This window comes from Raphanus sativus, chromosome 3, assembly GCF_000801105.2.
Source record: "Raphanus sativus cultivar WK10039 chromosome 3, ASM80110v3, whole genome shotgun sequence".
Classification (NCBI taxonomy): Eukaryota; Viridiplantae; Streptophyta; class Magnoliopsida; order Brassicales; family Brassicaceae; genus Raphanus; species Raphanus sativus.
This window is the reverse complement of record NC_079513.1, coordinates 28104675-28125279: the sequence shown is the minus strand read 5'-3', so window position 1 is coordinate 28125279 and position 20605 is coordinate 28104675. Positions and strand designations below refer to the sequence as shown.

General features: G+C 31.4%; 3 protein-coding genes and 1 long non-coding RNA gene across 4 annotated transcripts; 3 read left to right on the top strand and 1 right to left on the bottom strand.

The window, feature by feature from the left end:
• The first annotated feature begins 5176 nt into the window (after positions 1–5176).
• Positions 5177–8674, top strand: LOC108846102 (short-chain dehydrogenase TIC 32 B, chloroplastic). The gene is made up of 8 exons (XM_057005705.1): positions 5177–5403; positions 6498–6729; positions 7187–7266; positions 7396–7549; positions 7668–7746; positions 7881–7965; positions 8046–8092; positions 8245–8674. The coding sequence occupies exons 1-8, from the start codon at positions 5286–5288 to the stop codon at positions 8443–8445; spliced, it is 996 nt and encodes a 331-aa protein (XP_056861685.1). The 5' UTR covers positions 5177–5285; the 3' UTR covers positions 8446–8674.
• A 226-nt stretch (positions 8675–8900) lies between these two features.
• LOC108846385 (uncharacterized) lies at positions 8901–9454 on the bottom strand. The gene has a single exon (XM_018619616.2). The coding sequence runs from the start codon at positions 9281–9283 to the stop codon at positions 9056–9058; it is 228 nt and encodes a 75-aa protein (XP_018475118.1). The 5' UTR covers positions 9284–9454; the 3' UTR covers positions 8901–9055.
• Positions 9455–13034: 3580 nt separating this feature from the next.
• On the top strand, positions 13035–14403 carry LOC108846148 (uncharacterized). Its single transcript, XR_001948603.2, has 2 exons — positions 13035–13833; positions 13973–14403. It is a non-coding gene; the product is annotated as an uncharacterized LOC108846148 (long non-coding RNA).
• A 2703-nt stretch (positions 14404–17106) lies between these two features.
• On the top strand, positions 17107–19393 carry LOC108846005 (uncharacterized). The gene is made up of 3 exons (XM_018619211.2): positions 17107–17263; positions 18889–18994; positions 19094–19393. The coding sequence occupies exons 1-3, from the start codon at positions 17222–17224 to the stop codon at positions 19219–19221; spliced, it is 276 nt and encodes a 91-aa protein (XP_018474713.1). The 5' UTR covers positions 17107–17221; the 3' UTR covers positions 19222–19393.
• The last annotated feature ends 1212 nt before the right edge of the window (positions 19394–20605 follow it).

Genomic DNA, 20605 nt, shown 5'->3' with positions numbered 1-20605 from the left:
TATATATATCTACAGATTTTATAAATATTTTTTAATTTTAATTTTTGACAATAAAGCAATTTTACATATTGATTTAATATATTTAATTAAAATAAATAGATAGGAAAATCTACCTAAGATTATAATTTTAAATATATACATGCACATTCTTAAATATAATTCAAAATAAAAAAAAATTATTTTTATCTTAATTTTAATGTTCAGTTAAATCAAATTTGTATTAAAAATATTTATAAGAAAAAGAAAATTTATAATATTAATAAAATAATTTAGACATTTTTCTATAAGATAATAATATTTCTAGAATATAAAAGATTGATTATACATAAACATATATAAATTATCTATCAAATTTTAAAATATAGACTTATATATTTTATCAAAAACATATATAAATTATACATAATATATTTATGAACCTAAGGTAAACTAAAAATAATGTAATTAGCAAAATTGTTTTATTTTAGTCTAATTATAACCAAAACATTATGATTGAAAATGATATAGCCCAATATACCAAATGCAAGTAATGATATCAATCAAAATATGAACAACTAAATCAACCAATTATTATGACGTATTTATTTTGCATATATTCATATACGTGAATAAATTATCAATATTTTACAAGTTATGTTTATTAATGAATATCTGATTTACTTTTTTTATTTTTCTAAAATAAGATATATCAAATTATACAAAATTTTATGAAATATATTTACAAATATAAGAGGATAAACTGAATTATCTACTAATACGATAATTTTAACCTAATAAAAAAAATCATCATTAATTTAACCGTCTATATACAACTCAAAATAAATAAAAAATAAAAAGTTGAAATAATACAAAATATCATACTTAAAACATAAAGATATTTAATACAATTTTTTATACATACAAATAAAATATTACTTAAAACATATAAACAAACAAAGTAAAGTACTTATTTGTAAATATTTATTTCCGTGCATGAGCACGGGAGAATCACCTAGTTTTAGTATTATAGAGGGGATTAGTCTGAATGACTGAAAATATATCATATTCTACGATTTGAATTTGTAATACTTTCCCATTAATGCCAAAAAATTATCTCTTTTGGTTCACCATATTAACCATCTCAACTAGATCTCAAATACATATCTACCAAATAATGATAATTTAGTTCATAGAACAAATCAACTCCAATATTAATATGAGTACATATCAACCAAACCTCAAAAAATTACTACCACACTATTAAAAAAAACATTGTTTCATATTCCAACTCCTCTTAATGATCTATCTCAACTACGAGCCCATCATCTATCCATCCACCAATAAATTATTTTATTGTGTTTATATAATAACTAATTTGATTCTATTTTTAATTTCTATAAAATGATCAAAATCAATCAATTTTTTTTTTGGCGGCAAACAATCAATACATTTTTACTTGGAAAAAAATTGAATATTAGATCATGAAATTGGCTTCTCCACATTCTCATGTCTGCTGATACAATATTTGAATGTTACTGTCCAATACATCGTGGTCCAATAGTAAGGATGGACTCCTTCCTGCACCCATGTTGCGAGTTCGAACTCATGTTTTAGGATCCATTTACATATCCGGAGAAAATATTTATTTGTGGATTGCACCTCCTCTTGGAGATTAGTCTAAATCTTTCCATAGGTCCTAAATACCTCTAATTTAAATCAAAAAAAAAAATTGAATGTTACATTTACCGTTACCTTTCTTTTGCTTCTCTTAAAGAGTTAAATTTAACACCTCTTTCATGTTGACAAAAAAAAAAATCCTCTCTTTCAAAAGAAAAATTCTATAAACTAACTTGGTTTTCATAAATATTATTTTCTCACTACTCGATCTTCCCATTTCAGTGTGCAGGATCCATCACCAACCTCAAAGCAATCAATTCTTGAAACCAAACATGGCGGCCTTAAGCCATGTGCTGCACGCATAACTTGTATGGGCACTGTATGTTACTAGGTTAATGAATATGTACATAAATATACTTACATATTAATATCAGTACGTTGGCAGATGCACTTTTTGGCAACACACATTTATGCGTCGCTATTTAACAGAATAATTAATTGGAATCTATCTTGTTGTTAATTTAAAAACGATAATAGTAATTAAACATGAGATTTGTGCAGAATATCATAGGAATTTGAAACCTGCAATCGGTGTGAATACTAGTCTTGATCAAGAAAACGATGTATGTGTTAGCAAAAAGACACACACTATATGGTTGATTTTAACACGATTTAGCCCATATATAGGTTCACAGAACAGTGACTGGTAGGAATTCGAATCACGATGCATCAACTAATACAAAACATAAAACTATATTTTCACCCCTTACTTTCTTTCTTTTTTTGGTCAAATTTTTCACCCCTTACTTATCATATAATTTTAGCTAGTTGTATTTTCCAATAGTATTATTTAGTTGTAAATAAGGAAATAGTAGAATACTATATTTATTAGCGGTCTCACATGGTCGCATCACTTCCCCATGCAACGAACCGGACGTAAAATATGCCAGTCGCCGTTGAGAATAGTAAATGCTAGCATTATTCTCTTCATAGTCGCTTATCGTATTACGCGGAGTTTGTGTGTGAGCGCGCGGGTGGCTTAACTATAGATCTAGCGATAGTAATTAACAAACTACGTTATAAAACTTGGGTTTTTTACTTTTTTTTTGCTAAAAATGCATCAGAGTCAATTTATAAATCTAGGTTGCTCCATTCTATAATATACTTTCTCTGTTTTTATCACTTTAGATTTTTTATTTTGTTTCAAAAATAAGTGTCATTCTACAATTTCAATGTAATTTTGTATATTAAATCTAACTTTTAACCTTTTGAATAATCAATATTTTAAAAAAAAAAAAATTAATTAATCATAAATTAAATAAAGTTGTGCTAGTCAATTATATAAATTTCTTAATCTCCCTCAAATAACACTTATTTAAAAATGGATAGATTATTAATTAGCCATTCATTGTTATGACAACAATTTGCATGCTCGCAGGGGCGGCCACTATTTCGTCTTTCCTTTGATTAATACAACTTTTCTTTTTGAGAAAAAGATTCATACAAGTTGACATACCAAATATAGACGACGTAAAGTTTCACTTCGATCCGGTTAGATAATGTTTTGGGTGATGAACGTATACTTCACCCATATATTGATTTAGTACACAAAAACTAGATTAATTGAAAACTAATACATCAAACTTCTTTTATAAGTGCATAAACTTATATAACTTAAGAAAAAAAAACTTATAGAAGAAGTTTTAGACTATAGAACATTGGTCCATAATCTTCTTCTGTGTGCGTAACTATAGTGTCTAGCAATATTACATTTAAGACAATAATTCTCTCGAATAAAATTGAACTAATGCACTTATTATAAGAAAATCGAATAAATGATTGGGAGATTTTTAAATGCCACTATACTACAATCATTTTGATATTTTATATTAGCATTAGATATTAATAATGCTTACAATGCTCAAGTCTGCACTTCTTAGTATAAGTCGTTCAGATCTCTGTTTTACATCACATAGCTATATATATCGTAAATAATAATTTTATAATTAATATGATACTATTAATCTAGATAGTGGTTGTGTAGTCTTGTGTAATTTTCTAACTGTAATTCCGCCAGTTGGACCAAATTGATTAAATTACACCTAACAGTGTCATTATCAGCTTTCAGCAATATTTTCTTTTTGTAACTAGCTTTCAGCAATATTGGGAGGCAAGAAAAGTAAATAAAGACATCCAAATCTCTTAGTTGGATTCTCTGAACTTGGAAACGGAAAGTGAACGGAACATATATACAAGCATGGGCTATGAGTAAATAACGCATTCTGTATGTAGTTACTTTTGTATATCTTTAACAGCCGGTCAAAAACTTTCTAAACCCCTCAAATATTTAAGAATTTTGAGTAAAGTTGGAGTTAAGATCGATTTATCTTCGTAAGCTTCTCTTGTGAAGAAAATCATAGTGTTGTTACACTATAGTTTCTATACATAGCTTTAGTAAACTTGGTTTTGTTTTTGATAGCATTGTTAAAATTAAAAACGAGAGTATTATTTAGGTTTTCTATAAATAAATATATTATTATTAAAACCATGTTTCCATATGAAAAGTATCGTTAGCTTTTAAAAGCTATATATAGGTTAATTTGATAATTCTTAGCTGTAATTTATAATAGTTGATAATTATTGGCTTAGACTTTGCATAACCTCCCTAAATTTGTAAAGAAAACTTTAAATTAATTAGATGCTTAATTCAATTCATATAGCTATATAAATTAGGAGGGGTATGGGTAAGTGGTAACTCATTCACTGGAAACATGTGAAGAGAGAAGGATGTCAAGTAGATGCACACTTGTATTGTATAGTAACCAACGGCTTCTCACCAACCTTCATTAATACTCTGGTCACCCTATTTGATTCAACATTAGTATTCAATGGTTAGTCACCTTAATACCCTCCATTTATTCAAAACAATTAGGGTTAGTCATCAATCCCAAATGCAGCGTTTACTTACATTCCGAAAAATCAAATTCTTTTAGAAAAACGAGGCATATTAAACCCCAAAAAAGGAGGACACCGCTACAGGCATAACTTGTTTGATAACAAGAAGAAAATCAAACAATTTATCACTGTCTATAAACTAAAAAGTGTATATATAGACTATAGAGTTCAAAGTATGCTTTAGAAATAATTTCAAATAAGACTGTTTTTACTGTTTAAGAGATGAACCAATTGCCGTTGAAATAAAACCCCAATGGCAGAGTTTTATGCTTGGTTTGGCCACGGAAAGTGTTCTATCACTTGAAAGAGAGATACAAATTAACAGCTACTTAATTTGATTTAGAGTATGCACTATTGATTGCCAAAAAGATATATTAGAGTTTATATGTATGTGAATAGTAAATAGCTAAATACACTTTTTTTTGGAAAAATGCCTAAATACGCATATTTATATACTTATTTTACTCATTTTTGTGTGGATGGGTATGAGTGTGATATTTTGCTATTTACTATTCATAGATCCATTCACGTAATAATGTCGATGAAACTAGAAGGCACCAAGAAAAAGGCACTAACGAAACTCTTTGCCGCTTATAAGTTATAAATATGTTTCTCTCATCATAGTACCATATTATTCTCTAACACTCTTTTTCCTTCTTCGTTTCTCTCTATCTCTCTCTTCCACATTAGCTCTTGAGAGATCTGTGAAACAAAAAGAGGCCAAGCTAGTAAAAATGGGCATATATTCACTAATCACCGGGAGAAGAGGACCAAGTGGGTTTGGTTCAGCAACAACAGCTGAAGAGGTTACCCAAGGGATTGATGCAACTCGTCTCACTGCGATTATCACAGGTTCATACATCTATGTGTACACACATTTACATATATATGTATATATGCCATAAGTTGATTGTTGTTAACTATCAATGTTAGAGCACCATTAACTCAAATATTCAGTTAGGAATGCTTATTTTTTTAAATAATTTAAGTTGTAAAAATGATTAAGCACGACGCTTTGGACAGCTTAATTAAGCACTGATGCTTCCATCTTTTGTCTATTTTTTCTTTTTTTTTTATCAAAAATCACTAAGCACCCCCCCTAAGTAGGGCTGGGTTGCGGGTCGAACCCGCCCCGCATGACCCGCAACCCGCGGGTTTCAAATTTTTTTTTGCTCAAAAACTCCGATCCGCACAACCCGCATACATATATATTTATATCCGCACCCGCCCCGCTTAGTTCTGCGGATAACCCGCGGGACCCGCGGGTTATATATTTTTTAAAAATAATTATTTAACTTATTTTTTTTCTAAAAAAATTATAAATAATATAATTATAATTAAAAATTTATATATTTTTATATATTTCTAAAATTTTTAATTATTATTTTTATTTTTCTCGTATTTTTTAAAAATATATATACCTTTTTACAAAAAAAAAAAAATTTAAAAAAAAATTAAAAAAAAAAGTTTTTGCGGGTTAGCGGGTATCCGCGATTCAAAATCGACCAACCCGCACCCGCCCCGCACAAAATATTCAAAACCCGCACCCGCACCCGGAAACAGATTTTTGAAAATGGTTCGACCCGCACCCGCCCCGCAGCGGGTCAAACGGGGCGGGACCCGCGGACTAAGAGTCAAATTTCCAGGCCTACCCCTAAGCTCCTGCTTAATGGTGCTCTTAGGGTGTTAAATATAGTTATGATACCATAACATCATTTTGACTAGACATGTTTTGTGGTTTTGCGCTGTTGTTGAACTCGTTTGACCAAATTTTGATGATAAGTCTGTATTTGCTCGGAATACATAAACCATAGAGGGATATGCACTCGCAAAATGCAGTACGAATGCCGTCGTGGATTGCTATACTCATTGCTAACATAAACACACAAAAATTATTTTAACCTATCAGTTGACTTTAGTTTAACATGTGATTATTATTGTAAAAGGAGGAACTGGAGGGATAGGAATGGAGACAGCGAGGGTAATGGCGAAGAGAGGTGTTCATGTGGTGATTGGTGCCCGAAACATGGGAGCTGCAGAAAATGCCAAAGCCGAGATCCTCAGACAAAACACAAACGCACGTGTCACCCTCCTCCACTTAGATCTCTCTTCGTTCAAATCCATCAGAGCCTTTGTTTATGACTTCCATGCCCTCCATCTTCCCCTCAATCTCCTTATGTACTCTCTCTCTCTCTCTCTCTCTCTCTCTCTCTCTCTCTCTCTCTCTCTCTCTCTCTCTCTCTCTCTCTCTCTCTCTCTCTCTCTCTCTCTCTCTCTCTCCCCCTTTTAATAGCATTTGGACAACAATCTTTTGGATCATTGATATTACGTTATAGTGGTCCTGAATGGTATCCACATTACAGCTTTAAGGTCGTTAACCACTTAACCTTGTTTATGTTACCATTAGTAACATCTACAATTCGATTTAAACATTTTTATCAAAAAGAAAATCTGCTATGCTAGTAAAATCAATATAAATAACATCCAACATTCAACTTTTAAATTTTGATGTTTAGGATTATGAAAACAAAATGACCAGAAATATACTGTGAATGCTAGTGATATTAGTATTTCAAGACGAGGATAAATTCCCTAAAACTCTAATCGATATAAATTGAGAATATGTTATTTACAGAAACAACGCAGGAGTTATGTTCTGTCCATACCAACTCTCTGAAGATGGAATCGAATTGCAGTTTGCTACAAATCACATTGGTAATATTTATGAAAATAAGTCCTTCTATGTAAAGTTAAGATTCTTAAGAAGCATTAGGTTTGTTTGTTTTTTCCAGAAAATAAACCTTAAATATGGAACATTAATTGCTGAGCGTATACATTATATAGGTCATTTTCTGTTGACAAACTTGCTCCTGGACACAATGAAGATCACAGCTAAAACAAGTGGTGTTGAAGGAAGAATTTTGAATCTGTCATCTATAGCTCATATCTATACTTATAAAGAAGGAATCAAGTTCGACAGCATCAATGACATATGCTGGTAAACCGTATACTCATTTGGAATTTAAAATTGGCAACCGCTCTGTGAAAAATGCAGTGACTAAAACCATTATTAACTTTCACATTGCATCTTATAGCCATATCATTTTGCTTTTCAGTTACTCGGATAAAAGAGCTTACGGGCAATCAAAACTAGCAAATATATTGCACGCAAACGAGCTCTCCCGTCAGCTTCAGGTCGCCTTCACACACACAAACTTATAAATCTAAGTGTGATTACTTAATATATGTTATAGAGAGTACATATCTAGAAGAAAGAAAGAAAGAAAGAAAAGCTCAAAATCTTTTTGGGACGTTGTTTTGTTTGGTAGGAAGAGGGAGTGAACATAACAGTGAATTCAGTGCACCCTGGTCTCATCCTCACCAATCTCTTCCAACACACTGCTCTTTTAATGAGTAATTATTCTTTCTCTGCTTTTCTTCAGATTATTTCCTCTAGATTTTCACTAATTTTCATAACCCCCATTTTCTCACAGGGTTCTTGAAGTTCTTCAGCTTCTACTTGTGGAAAAATATACCTCAGGTACTAAACTACTAGAAACCCGATCGATACTCAACCAGATTAAGGATCTAATTCTACAACTATAAGCCACTTTACCATCTCTTAGACTCGTATTTAACATGTGAGAAACAAATACGAATATGAGACTGTAATACCCGTGTTAATGTTGACAGGGAGCTGCTACAACATGTTATGTTGCTCTGCATCCAAGTCTGAAGGGAGTAACTGGAAAGTACTTTGCAGATTGCAATCAAGTCACTCCAAGCAAACTTGCTAGAGATGAGACTTTGGCACAAAAACTCTGGAATTTTAGCGTTAATCTCATCAGCTCTGTTTCTAAAAAGAACTACCTGGGCTCCGAGGACACCATCTAGTGATGAATCTCTTGTTATCACTTAAGATTAAGAGTGAAAAAATGAGTAATTTGGATGTGATGTACATCGTTTCAAGACAAACGTCAATTCGAGTGTAATAGTGGTAAATTTATTACTTTCTCCCATGCATTGTCTAGTCTTCTCCCGAGAAAATTGGATCCACTTTAATCATTTCAATATCATTGAGTTTTGCGTCTATTGATATATTAATATAAAATATTTTCGTACTTCAAAGCCTTTTTCATCTTTCAATGTCCACGAATCTCCCAGTCAACGTCAACCTTAGCATATAAGATTCTAAAAGAAAATTTTCAATATTGGAATCTCTAAACATTTACAAGAAAAGGGAGTTCTCAATCATTCACACTTTTGCTTCGGTTATTTTAGTCTCAGAGTTCGTTATCAATTCAAGACTAAGTTTTCTATCGTATTCAGAATCCCGAAACCATTTAACATATTGAAATAGGATATTACGATTAATTCATTATCATATAAGTCAATTTTACAAAAGACTGATTATTATGCGATATTAGAATGAAGACAGGGAAAGGTTTATGCGATGATAGAAGCCTTAAACTTTTAAGTTAAAGCAAAGGAAAACACGATTAAATCAATTAGAAGAGGCGTTCTCTTCCTTGCTAGCATTGTCATCTTTCTTGTCAAGGTTTGCTGGAGGAGCAGCAGCTGGAGTAGGCGGAGGGATCTGATGGCGCGGCAGCTGAGGAGGGATGGAGGATGGAGGGGTTGCTGTGGGAGATATGTCGGTGAGATTCTCGAGGGAGTTCGTAAAAACGCTCAGAGAAGGCTTCCTCTGGTGACGCCTTGGTCTCTCAGACATGGTTAAGTACAGATTCAGACAAGGACTCAGAGCAGAGAGAGAGCAGAGAGAGCAGAGAGAGCAGAGAGGGTTTATTGTTTGGGTGATGAGATCGGGAGAGAGAGAGAGAGTTTATATAGAGCTGGTGAAAACAAAAGGGTTAGGTAGACGGTGATTATCCGGATTCCAAGCATGTACTTTAGTCAATTTCCATGCTAGTATTACCTTTTAAGCTCATTAGATTTATTACATAATTAATGAAAATTAGGAATTGAAAAATTATTGGATTTAAAAATTTATTTAAATTCTTGGGAGTATACTCTTTCATAAACTCGTCTTTCGTACATAGAAATATAATATTTCTACCAACTTTTAGAGCCAATTCTGTAAATATATCTTAATTCTTTTGGTAATATCTTTTTGTAGTTATCTCTAATATTTTCATAGCTTTTCAAAGTAGCCAGTTCTGAGCATGGTCAAATGATCATATGCAAATTAAGTTATGAATCGCAAAGATCTACAAGAAGTCAAAACGTGTTTGTAATAGTTACCTTAAAAGTCTACCATTAGTTAGGCATTCTATAAACTAAGATTGACCATCAAAAATTGTACTCCGTGTATGTTTTAGATTTAAAAGTTGTAATTTATAATGTCCACAACATGTGGTGTATGAGATACATAAGTTAATAAACATGATTAACTGTGTGTAAATAATTTTACATCTGCAGTCTACTAATGGGTGAAAAAGGTTATTACTACAGTTAATTGTAAACTTGTCCAATAACCATCAAAGTTCATTGCAGTTGATGAAAGTTTGTATAATATGGTCTGACGGATATTTAAAACTTCCGATAAGCTTTTCTGAAGGAACAATAAATTAAGAGTGTACAATTATTTTATTATTATAATAATTTTGGTTTTTTCCTGTCTAGATGACAAACATTTCTTCCTCCATGTGAGGAGGTGTCAGTCTCCCTAGAAGTAACTATTGTTACAAGTCCCATAAAACCATGCAGACACGTATGCAAACATGTACTTCCTTTGTTTCACAAAGTAACATACAGAAAAAAAATTATTTTAAAATGATCTATGTTTTATATTTTCAATGCATATTTCATTAACTAATTGCAAACTTCAAAAAATTAGTTGCACTTATTGAATTTTTATTGTTTTAAAATTATAGAAAAAGATAATCACAAAATTTATGCAAATTTTATGCATTTTATTAAAATGTGTGAAAAATCTAGAATATGTAACATTTTGAAACATATGAAATATTTTATTTTCTGTGTCTGAATTTTCTAGTTGATAAGATTGGTTTAAATACTCAAAATTGGTGATTTCACAAATACATATGCTGATTAAAAAATTGAAATGGGAGACGGTAGATATTGTTTCCTATAAACATACACTGTTATAAACTTATAAGTATACTAGGTGTTTTCCTGCACCATGTGCAGAAATAAAAGTTTTAAAATATAATTTATTTTAAAATATAAATTTTATTAATTTTTTATTTTGTTAATTTTTGATTTTATTATTTGCTTACAATATATAATTTTAATTTAATCATATGTAAAACTTTAAGATTAAAAAAATATTTTTATTCAATGTATATTTAGTAATATATATTTATATCTTTTTCTAAAATATATTCAATCAAATTTTGTAAATGTAAGAGAAAATTTTGTTAAGTGTATAATTATCAAAACATAAAACTAAATAATTTTCTAAAATTTATGGATATTAAAATAAACTAATAGTATTGGATTAGAAAATTACATTTAAAAACTGTATAATTTTGAAGAATTGTTTTACTAATAATAATTATAAAATATAATTAAATTTTGAAAAATCCAAAATAATATTATATTTCTATTTATAACATTATATTATTTATTGCTAAATTAATGATGATCAATAATAAATGTAAATGTCTATGTCACTATTTAAAGAAAATTATATATTTTTTAAAAATGCATAGTATTTTGAAGAATTGTTTTTAGTAATAAAAATTATATACTTATAAAAATATAGCTAAATAATATTTCGAAATTTTAATTATTATTATATTTCTATTTAATTTATTATTTATTGTTATATTAATTATGATATATAAATTATTGCCATATTTTAAAAACTTACCTTAAATATAAATCAATATTAAATGTAAATATGTCATAATTATCTTTAAGTTATTACCATATTTTTAAAAAATTATCTTAAATATAAATCAACACTAAATGTAAATATCCATCTCATAATTTATTTCAAGCCATGTCATCAATGTTGGTGTGCCATGTCATAATTTTTCTTTCAAAATTAATATGGTGATGACACATGTCAAAATCACTTCTCAAATATAGACTAGAAGATGTTTCAGTGAGGTACCTTGGGAATCATATAGCACGCTACTGAAAATCGGCGTATTACATTATAAATATAACACATTATAAATCTCCTCCAACAGTTCCTTGGTATAACTTTATTTGGTTCAAATCTGGAATCCCTAAGCACGACTTTCATGCTTGGATCTCGGTTCGGGATAGGCTACCTACTAGAGACAGACTGCGAAGCTGGGGAATGAGTGTCCCTTCAGCTTGTCTGCTCTGTGGCGTCGCGGATGAGTCTAGAGATCACATTTACCTCTCATGTTCCTACTTTAAGTCTGTTTGGGATTCCTTTTTTCATCAAGGGAACTTCAATCCTTCTTATAGTTTTGATTCAGTTATCAGGTGGATTCATCACTCTACTCCACCTGGCAAGTTGAGAACGATTTGCAAGTTGCTTGCTCAAGCGGTTTTCTACACTATCTGGAACGAGAGAAACAAAAGGTTGCACACTTCAGTGTCTAGGCCCTTTCATCTACTTACCAAGGAGATTCAAACCGTCATGAAGGCTAAGCTATTTGGTATGGATCAGGATCTTAGAAATACCAATCGGCTCACTTCAGCTAGACCACCTTCAACAGAGAGATATCTGCTGCTTTGGTTCCAAAACTTTGCGCCTTAATCCTCTACGTTGAAGCTTCTTTATTGTAATGGTTGTTGCACGTGTGTTTTTAGTTCTCTTTTCTCTTGCCTGTATCTACCTATTTTAATTTCTTTTCTGAAACAATATCCTTTGGGGGAGGGGAAAGAAAAGGAATAAAAGGAAGTTAAAAAAAAAAACACATTATAAATATCTGAAAAACTTGGATTTATGTGTTAGATGTTTGGGATGGATGTGTTAGATATTTTGCATGTGCTATCATCTTATGAATGGAGGTGTTACATTGCCAGTCTATGAAGACTTGCGAAATTTTGCAGAATATTATTATTATTTTTTTCTTGAACATTAATCTTTCAACGAATGTTAACAAAACTCATCGTTAATGTTCCATTGTGATCATTTATGTATGTGGTTCCTGATTTTGCTGGTAACGCTGCAAGAGATAACAAGAATAACCGTATCATATCACGCCATTTTCCGTTAGCCTGCCGTGAGAAACGACGATGAGCTATAAAAGCTGCTCAAAGGCATAACAATCGCTCGAGGTGGCGTTTTGCCCTAACATAAACCTAAGTCTCCTCCCAAAGAAGTCTAAGAAAGCAGCTTCAAAGACTACCAAATCACCTAAGAAGGCATAGTTCTCATTAGCTTTCCTTCTTCGTCTTGTTCTCTGTATAACTTGTAATCTCCCTGTACGTATCCGTATAACTTCTAATCTCTCTCTTTCTAAAGACAGAACACATCTTACTTTTTTTTATAAGGTCATCTTACTTTTGTTCATTAGTTGTATGTGTAACGATCAGAAATTCTGATTGTTGTTATGAATTGAGACGATGTTCAGTTTGAAATAATAGATGGTTATGCTAATCATAAGAAATTGCAAAGAACTGATATTAACAATGTATTATTCAGATTTATCAGATTTGATAATCTTTTCAAAGAGAGAAACAATGATCGACCTAAAATTTAGCCATATTGTTCCCGCAGACAAGAGATAAACCTGATCTTAAGAGCTTGTAAATTTAGTAACGGCTTTGCTTCCGCCGTCGTTCGTGATCTTTTTCTTTTGAACATTTTCCTTCGTGATCTTCTTCTCCACACCTTTGGTCCTTTCTCCCGCCTTAGGCGCTATGAATGAGATAGGGTTTCGGAACATGAGAGGATCACTTAGAGCATCTTTATCGCACGTATTTAGGAGGTTTCTTAGTCTAATTATGCATAAAAATAAATCAAAAACACTAATAAACACAAGAGGCGTCACTTAATTTTGGCTAAAGAAGAGACGGTATTCGGGACACGTGTAGGTAAAAGAGAGGAGAGAAGGGAGCGTGTGTCTTCGGTTTGTTTTCGTTCAGCTTTTTTTTTTTTTTTGTTCTGCTCTCTTTCTCTCGAAACCTCTCCATCTTCTTCGTCTCTCCTAGAAAGCGATTCTGTTTCTCGCCATGGTTCCTCGACGAAACGCCGATAATCCCTCTCTTCGTGGCTCGTCGATGAAACGGAATCCTCTCTCTCCGTGGCTCGTAGAAGAAACGACAATTCTCTCAGAGATTAAGAGAGAGATGTCAAATCTTCATCGTTAGGTAGCCCCATCTCCCATTCAAGAACACTATCTCCATCGCCGGAAACTCCGTTGTTGTTTGATTAATTTTGTTTCTGGTTTGTTGTTTGTTGTTTCTTCCTAATTGATCAATTTTAATTCTGTTTTTTGTTTGTTGCAAGTTCATCGAACAAAGGAGGCAGAAGAAGGATCCGAGTCTCCAGGTGCAGCTGCTGGAGTACGATATGAGGTTTGAGAGATATGGAAGTGAGTTCACGTTTTATGATTACAACGAACCTGAAGAGTTGCCCCTTCAGCTGAAACATTGCTTCCATATAATTGTTGCAGATCCTCCCTACTTGGTATAGTTATTAACTTTTTTCTGTTTCTCTTTCTGAAAGTTCTTAGCTTGTGACATTCAAGAAGCTGGTTTGAAAGTTTAAGGATCTACTAGTCATACAAATGGAGCTATATCACTAGGTTATTGCGACTTGCTTCCGTTTATTTTGTTTCAAAGTACTAGTGTAATAGTAGGTTAAAACATTGAATGATTAAGGTTGTTGTATATGATTTTTGCACTGGTAAATGTTACGTTCATTTGATTTTGTGAGTTTATCCTTTCTACTTTGTCTTATCAAAAAAGGTTATTGCATTTTGCTGCTGATTCGATAAACATTAACAAAAAGATATGGAACATGTACTGTGTTTTTAGCAAAGAAACTGAAACAAAACTTGTTTGAACTGTGTTTTTAGCAAAGAAACTGAAACAAAACTTGTTTGAACTGTGTTTTAATGGAATCAGTTTGCTTTCTTATCAGCTTTTTTTTTAAGAACTCTTAGTTAAAAGATTTGCAATGGAGCACATAAATGTTGAAATCTCTTAATTAAATCTCTTAATTCACTTTACTACTTAAAAAGTATTGAAAAATAAATAAGAGATCTTAAAGGAGTCTTTGGGATAATGATGCTCTTACGTGTCTATCTTTCTTTCGTTCGTCGGATGAGAAACCGTTAAAAGTACAAGTTAACCGTTGGGTCTCGCGCCGTGCACTGGAGTCGGGCTTTATTGGGCCTTGTGACTAATATACACGTACAGGTGAACAGCATTAGGCCCGTAAACAATGTCGTAATGTGAAGTTCTGATACACTTTACGCAAAATTCTCTTCTTTTTTTTTGGTAATCACTTAAGCAAAATTCTTCTTTTGTACATGTGATCACAACGCTAATACAAACTTTCTCTGGGTTTCATTTTCGTTCTCTCTGAAACAGTATACTTTCAACTGCTTCTACGAGAAAATTGTATCAAGCTTTTCTTATGTATATATGAATTACGAATAAATTAAAGGTTTATAAATAGAAGAGAGTTTATGCAAACACTTGCAATTTTTTTTTGCATTAGATAGAAAGTCCTCTATACTCTTAAGTCTTAACCATTTTAAACTTATACTTTTTTTTTCACATCCTAAGTATGTATTTGGTCTGAAACTGGTACCAGCTGCTGGATGAGTTTGTAAGAGCAATAATGTAAATAAACTATAGTAAGTAATTTTATGAACTTTTGATGATTGAAACTTTGTACCTGCTCTTGAGTTTCCAAGAATGAGTTCTTCGACAAACACCGTTACCAAACTTGGTGGTCCATCCCGTTCGAGAATCCAACAAAAGAGACTTCCCAAGATGTGGGGATAACTCCTACGTACAGAACTCATACCCATGTTGACTAAGTACATCAGAATTGTGAGGAACGCATATTGGCTAGTTTTTATCCCATCGTTCTGCTTTGGTTAGGTACAGTACAGTACAGACTATTGATGGAATGGATTGGTGGATTGGGATATAACAAAAACATTTTCATATTATTGGAATGGAAGTACGAAGGAGTGTAATTATTTTGTTTATCAGCCAGCATATTTCTCCATCTCACATGCATTTGTGTCTGATAAAAAATTATATTGTATTCTATGCACATTTATTGTTTGCTCATTTGAAAAAAGTAACGGATGGCTTTTGATTTATAATATACTACATCATTGTTGTTAACTTGAATAAAGTCCTTAATTTAACGTAGCCACACTTTTATTTATAAACCTAATATTAAGGGAATTTTCTTTCTACCAAAATTCTGTTTTGTTTTGAATTATAACGTAGCCACACCCTAATATTATACCAAAATTCATTAATCAATCCAAACAATATTATTTGAGCAAAATAACTGCCCAACTTATTATTGGCTCTAATTAATTAAGACTAGTTCATATCATGTTGGTGTTAGTTATAGGATCGACATGTATTTCAAAACCAGGCCATGTAATTAAAAAAAGGATTTAAGAAGGGAATATATACAGCAAACATCAAGTTAATGCGATACTACAAGTAAAAACAATAGAAATTGTTATATAAACATCACTAAAATCGTAATCTGAATAATAATAGAATCATTCATACAATTTAACATTTATCATAAATAAAACTATCACGGACTATGACATGTCAATTTAATACGAATGGTCGGTCATTCGTACGAACAAAACATGTAAATTATCGACAAAAGACCAAGTCGATTTACTTGAATAGAAGAATTTTTGGAACTAGGTGGACATTACTACAGAGAAAATACAAAAGAAAATAAAACTGATTAAAAGTTCATAATAGCAATATTAAAAGATGTTTATTAAATTATTTTTTCTAAAGATGGGATCCTACAGTAGGATTCCTACTTCACGTGGTTACAGGCCCCATCGCCACGTAAGCTTACTGGTTGATAGCTTCTCGTAAAATCTCTTGTAATCTCCTCTCAACCAATCATAAGCAGAAGCCCACGTGGGATTCACGAGCCCGCTGTTACAAGTCAGCACTCAGCAGCTGATACAAGCAGGTAATCGGCACTCCTTTATTAAGGATAATATATTTTATCACTTAAAATATTAGTGAATATCTCATATTGATTTACGGAATAGTTTCTCTTATTTCTAAATACTGTATGATATGCTGTTTCAATTTTCTAAAATTGTATTCTTCTTCTAATCAACAATTATCGCGTTGTATAGATACAATTAGCCGATTCCATGAATGAATACCTAAACATTTTAACTGTAACCCAATGTCAACAATACACTTTTTTCGAAAGAAACATGTTAACTGTTACCAAAATAAAAAATAAAAAATAAAAAATATCATTTATATGTTGATTTGGTTTTTAAATATCTGTAATCAATTACACGAATAAAACAAGCCCTGTCCATTTTAGGTTAACTCCATGACTATATACTGAAAATTATTTCTTCTAGATATTTTGTCTTATATATATTTTAGGTGCATTTCTCTTTTTCTGTTCTTGTAGTGTTGTCACCTGCCTTTTTTCTCCCTTTCTTCATCATCTCTCTATTTGCTTCTCTATATACCAAACTACTCTTTAAATCACTATCATATCATGGGTGATCATAGCAGCTCACAAGCATCTTACATCCATTTGGTACCGACTAAATCAAACTTGTTTTTCTTCTTGAACCAATCTCTGATCGTGATGCTGATCCTATGATGATATATATATATATATATATATACTAGGATCGGCCCGCCCTACGGGCGGGATGTGAACTATAAAATAATTTCAACGGCTAATATACAAATTAAAAACATTAAGATCTGGATACTGAAATTTTAGGCATGTATATCCGGATCCGGACCAGTTATATATTTTTAAAATATTTAAACATAATTATATCTATATATGTATACTATAAATATTTAGTTTAAAATGTCTATTTTTATTTTGTTTAACATTTAATATATACTTATTTTAATGTGATGTGTTCTAATTTTTATTTGATGTATATGTTGTGAGACCATACTATTATAATTATTTATATTTTTTGTTGTGGGTTTTTAGTTTGATGAAAACATAATTTTATTACAATTGACCAATTTTCCTATACAGTATAGTTTTATTTTAGAAATGAGAATATCCAAATATGTGTTATTTGTTTATTTATATTTGATCTAACTTGTATTGTCAATGTTTTTCCCTTTTATATCATCTATATCATTCACAATGTGTGATTATAAAGATTTATACATCATATAAGTTTTTTTATTCTACTTCATCTATTCCTATTCTTAGAAGAAATAAGATTAATCTTCTATGTCATTTGATTGGATTTTGTAAGTTATTCTATAACAGTGATTTATATTTATATTAAAGTTTATTAATATTTTTAAAAGCATTAATACATTTAGAACTTATAGAAATTTCATTTGCGAAAACATAGTTAAAATATAATATATATTTTTAAATTACTTTTGTTTGTATTTATAATCATATATTTGCAAGTTAAACTATAACCATAAAATAAATAATTATATTCCACGAAAGGATTATGAGCCTCACAAAATTTGGAGTATTTTAAAGCTGGAAAAGAAAAAGAAAAATTGGAGTATCTTATATATTTGATAATATATCCAAGGTTTGAGAATACCCATAAGCGTATGGGCATTGTATAGTCAGAAAGCTTGAAGTTGTGGTTGCTCCGGGTAATGCCAATGGTCGCTGGCCTCACCTGCTCGCCGACGAATAGCTTGCTAACCCCACAAGACGCTGCCTTTTTTAGAGAGATGAAGAGATCGCGATCTCCGGAAGATTATAGATTTTGCCGGAAACGACGCATCGAAGGTTTATATATATAAGGATCTAGCAGACGAAAAGCGCAATAGGTTGATTCGTAGTGGGATGGAGAATAAAGACGATTTAAGATTAAACCACAAACACCATTACAGAATCTAGAAAGTCTCAGCGCCAAATGAAAACAGACGAAGAACACGAAGGAGAACATCTGTTTAAGGATTCCGTAGAACAGTGTCGATGGGCCTAGTGCCGAAGAGCATTTTATTTGCGCTGGACGAAGCCCACTGCGAAGCCCATTTTGAGAGAACAAAGTTTAAGTGATACGGTGCGTATCTGATGTGTCAACTTGTGAGACTTCTAATTTATGACGTGGACGCTGATGTGTCAGCAGGAGAGATTCAACTCTCTTTTATATATATAGATATATGATCTTCATTCGTCATCATTTTATATAAATGTGTGTTTATGGGATGCAGGTGCATCATTTGATAGAAGAATGTATAGTCTTCAACATGGGCAAAGAAGAGTGTATGGATGCTCTGTTCAAGCATGCTAATATCAACCCTATCATCACTTCCACGGGTACATACATACACACATGACACATATATACAATATATGGAACTGGTAGATATATATTAGTATATAAGATAAAGAGTGGGTAATTGATTAATTTTGCAGTGTGGAAGGAGCTAGAGAAAGAGAACAAAGAGTTCTTCGAGGCATACGAGAGAAGAAGAGAAGAAATACCGACCGAGAAAGAGACCGCTCGAAGAATCCGAGATTTGCTTTCACGAACTACAATCTAAGATCACAACACCTACTTACTTATGCATACACATATATTCATGTGTGTATATGTGTGTATGAATAAACCGAATTCTATAATATAGTCAATATGGAAGTGATGATTATGTACTGTAATTTCCAGTAAGGAATGAATAATCTCATTAATGGGGAAAATGGCTTTTTTGTTGCTAATGATATTTTCATCTTAAGCACCTTGTTTTCTCTACGATAAACTGATAAGAAAAAAGGCCTAGGGGATAAAAAGAGGTGGATGGGGCAAATCTGGTGGTGTCGTATATAAATGAGAGCTTCTTTTAAGAATGATCAACCGGTTTATTTGCATATAGTACCAATTAGATCGTGACGAGCGTTTATATTAAGATTATGATTTTCTGTATTTTTATTTATTTTTTCTTTTAAGTATGTGATTTATGTAGTAAAAATATGTGTAACGTTTGCCCAAAAAATAATATATATAATGTAATTCCTAAATAATTTTTTTTTGGCCAAAAGATAATTCCTAAATAATTAAGATACATAAAAATGTAAGCAAAAGAAATAGAATATATGATTTGCATACAAAGACTTCATTTCCATTTGTGTTTATTGCTTATGAATGTAGTTCAAACTTTCTATCTATATAGTTGAAAACTTTTTCTATGAATGCATGTATAAAATGAAATCAAAAGGAAAATAATTATATGATTTGTATGCAAAGATTTCATCTCCGTTTATCTTTATTATTTTTGACTCACTTTTATATAATTTTGCTACTACTTGAGATCAAGCACTGCGTTTGAAAGAATTGTGTATGATCATAATCAATTATAGAAATAGTTATCAAACTTAAATCACAATGAACTTTGGACTTTTTTCCTCTTTTTTTTTTCAAAAAAAAGATTGTTAGAGTTTCATACTGTATCAGTGGTTAAATCACTTTCCATAAAACTCTTTATGTTTTGTGCACCTCGACAATAATTAGGTTGAGTCGTGTTTAATTAAAAACAATGCTGAGAGGAAAACGGTTAGATACATCAAATGTCCAAGAAACCACGTGGAGTGCACGTGGGAATGTTCGTCAAAACATAGGATTGCGTGTGTGATGACTGTTAAAAATACTACTGTGGCTTCTTTTCCTATGCTGTCTGTTAAAAATTTGGTCAGGGTTAAAGCTAGTGTTTGGTCTGTTTGGTGTAAGAGTAGTACTCTACTGTTCTTCAAATTCATATCCGTTTTCATTTTATTGACTGGATCATTTTTTATGTAATTTTTCTTTATTATTAGTTAGAAATAATTTATAGTAAAGAATACATCAATATTGTGTACTAAGAGACGACGAATCTAGTGTGTAGATCGGTTTGATATAGTATAGTTTAATTTGATTCAATATGATCTCCAAATTGT

Coding starts and splice junctions, on each gene's coding strand:
- LOC108846102 (XM_057005705.1), top strand. CDS start 5,286: ATGGGCATATATTCACTAATCACCGGGAGAAGAGGACCAAGTGGGTTT. Junction 7,966..8,045: donor ACACACTGCTCTTTTAATGA/GTAATTATTCTT, acceptor ATTTTCTCACAG/GGTTCTTGAAGTTCTTCAGC. Junction 8,093..8,244: donor TGTGGAAAAATATACCTCAG/GTACTAAACTAC, acceptor TAATGTTGACAG/GGAGCTGCTACAACATGTTA.
- LOC108846385 (XM_018619616.2), bottom strand. CDS start 9,283: ATGTCTGAGAGACCAAGGCGTCACCAGAGGAAGCCTTCTCTGAGCGTT.
- LOC108846005 (XM_018619211.2), top strand. CDS start 17,222: ATGGGTGATCATAGCAGCTCACAAGCATCTTACATCCATTTG. Junction 17,264..18,888: donor AAGCATCTTACATCCATTTG/GTACCGACTAAA, acceptor TATGGGATGCAG/GTGCATCATTTGATAGAAGA. Junction 18,995..19,093: donor CCCTATCATCACTTCCACGG/GTACATACATAC, acceptor TTAATTTTGCAG/TGTGGAAGGAGCTAGAGAAA.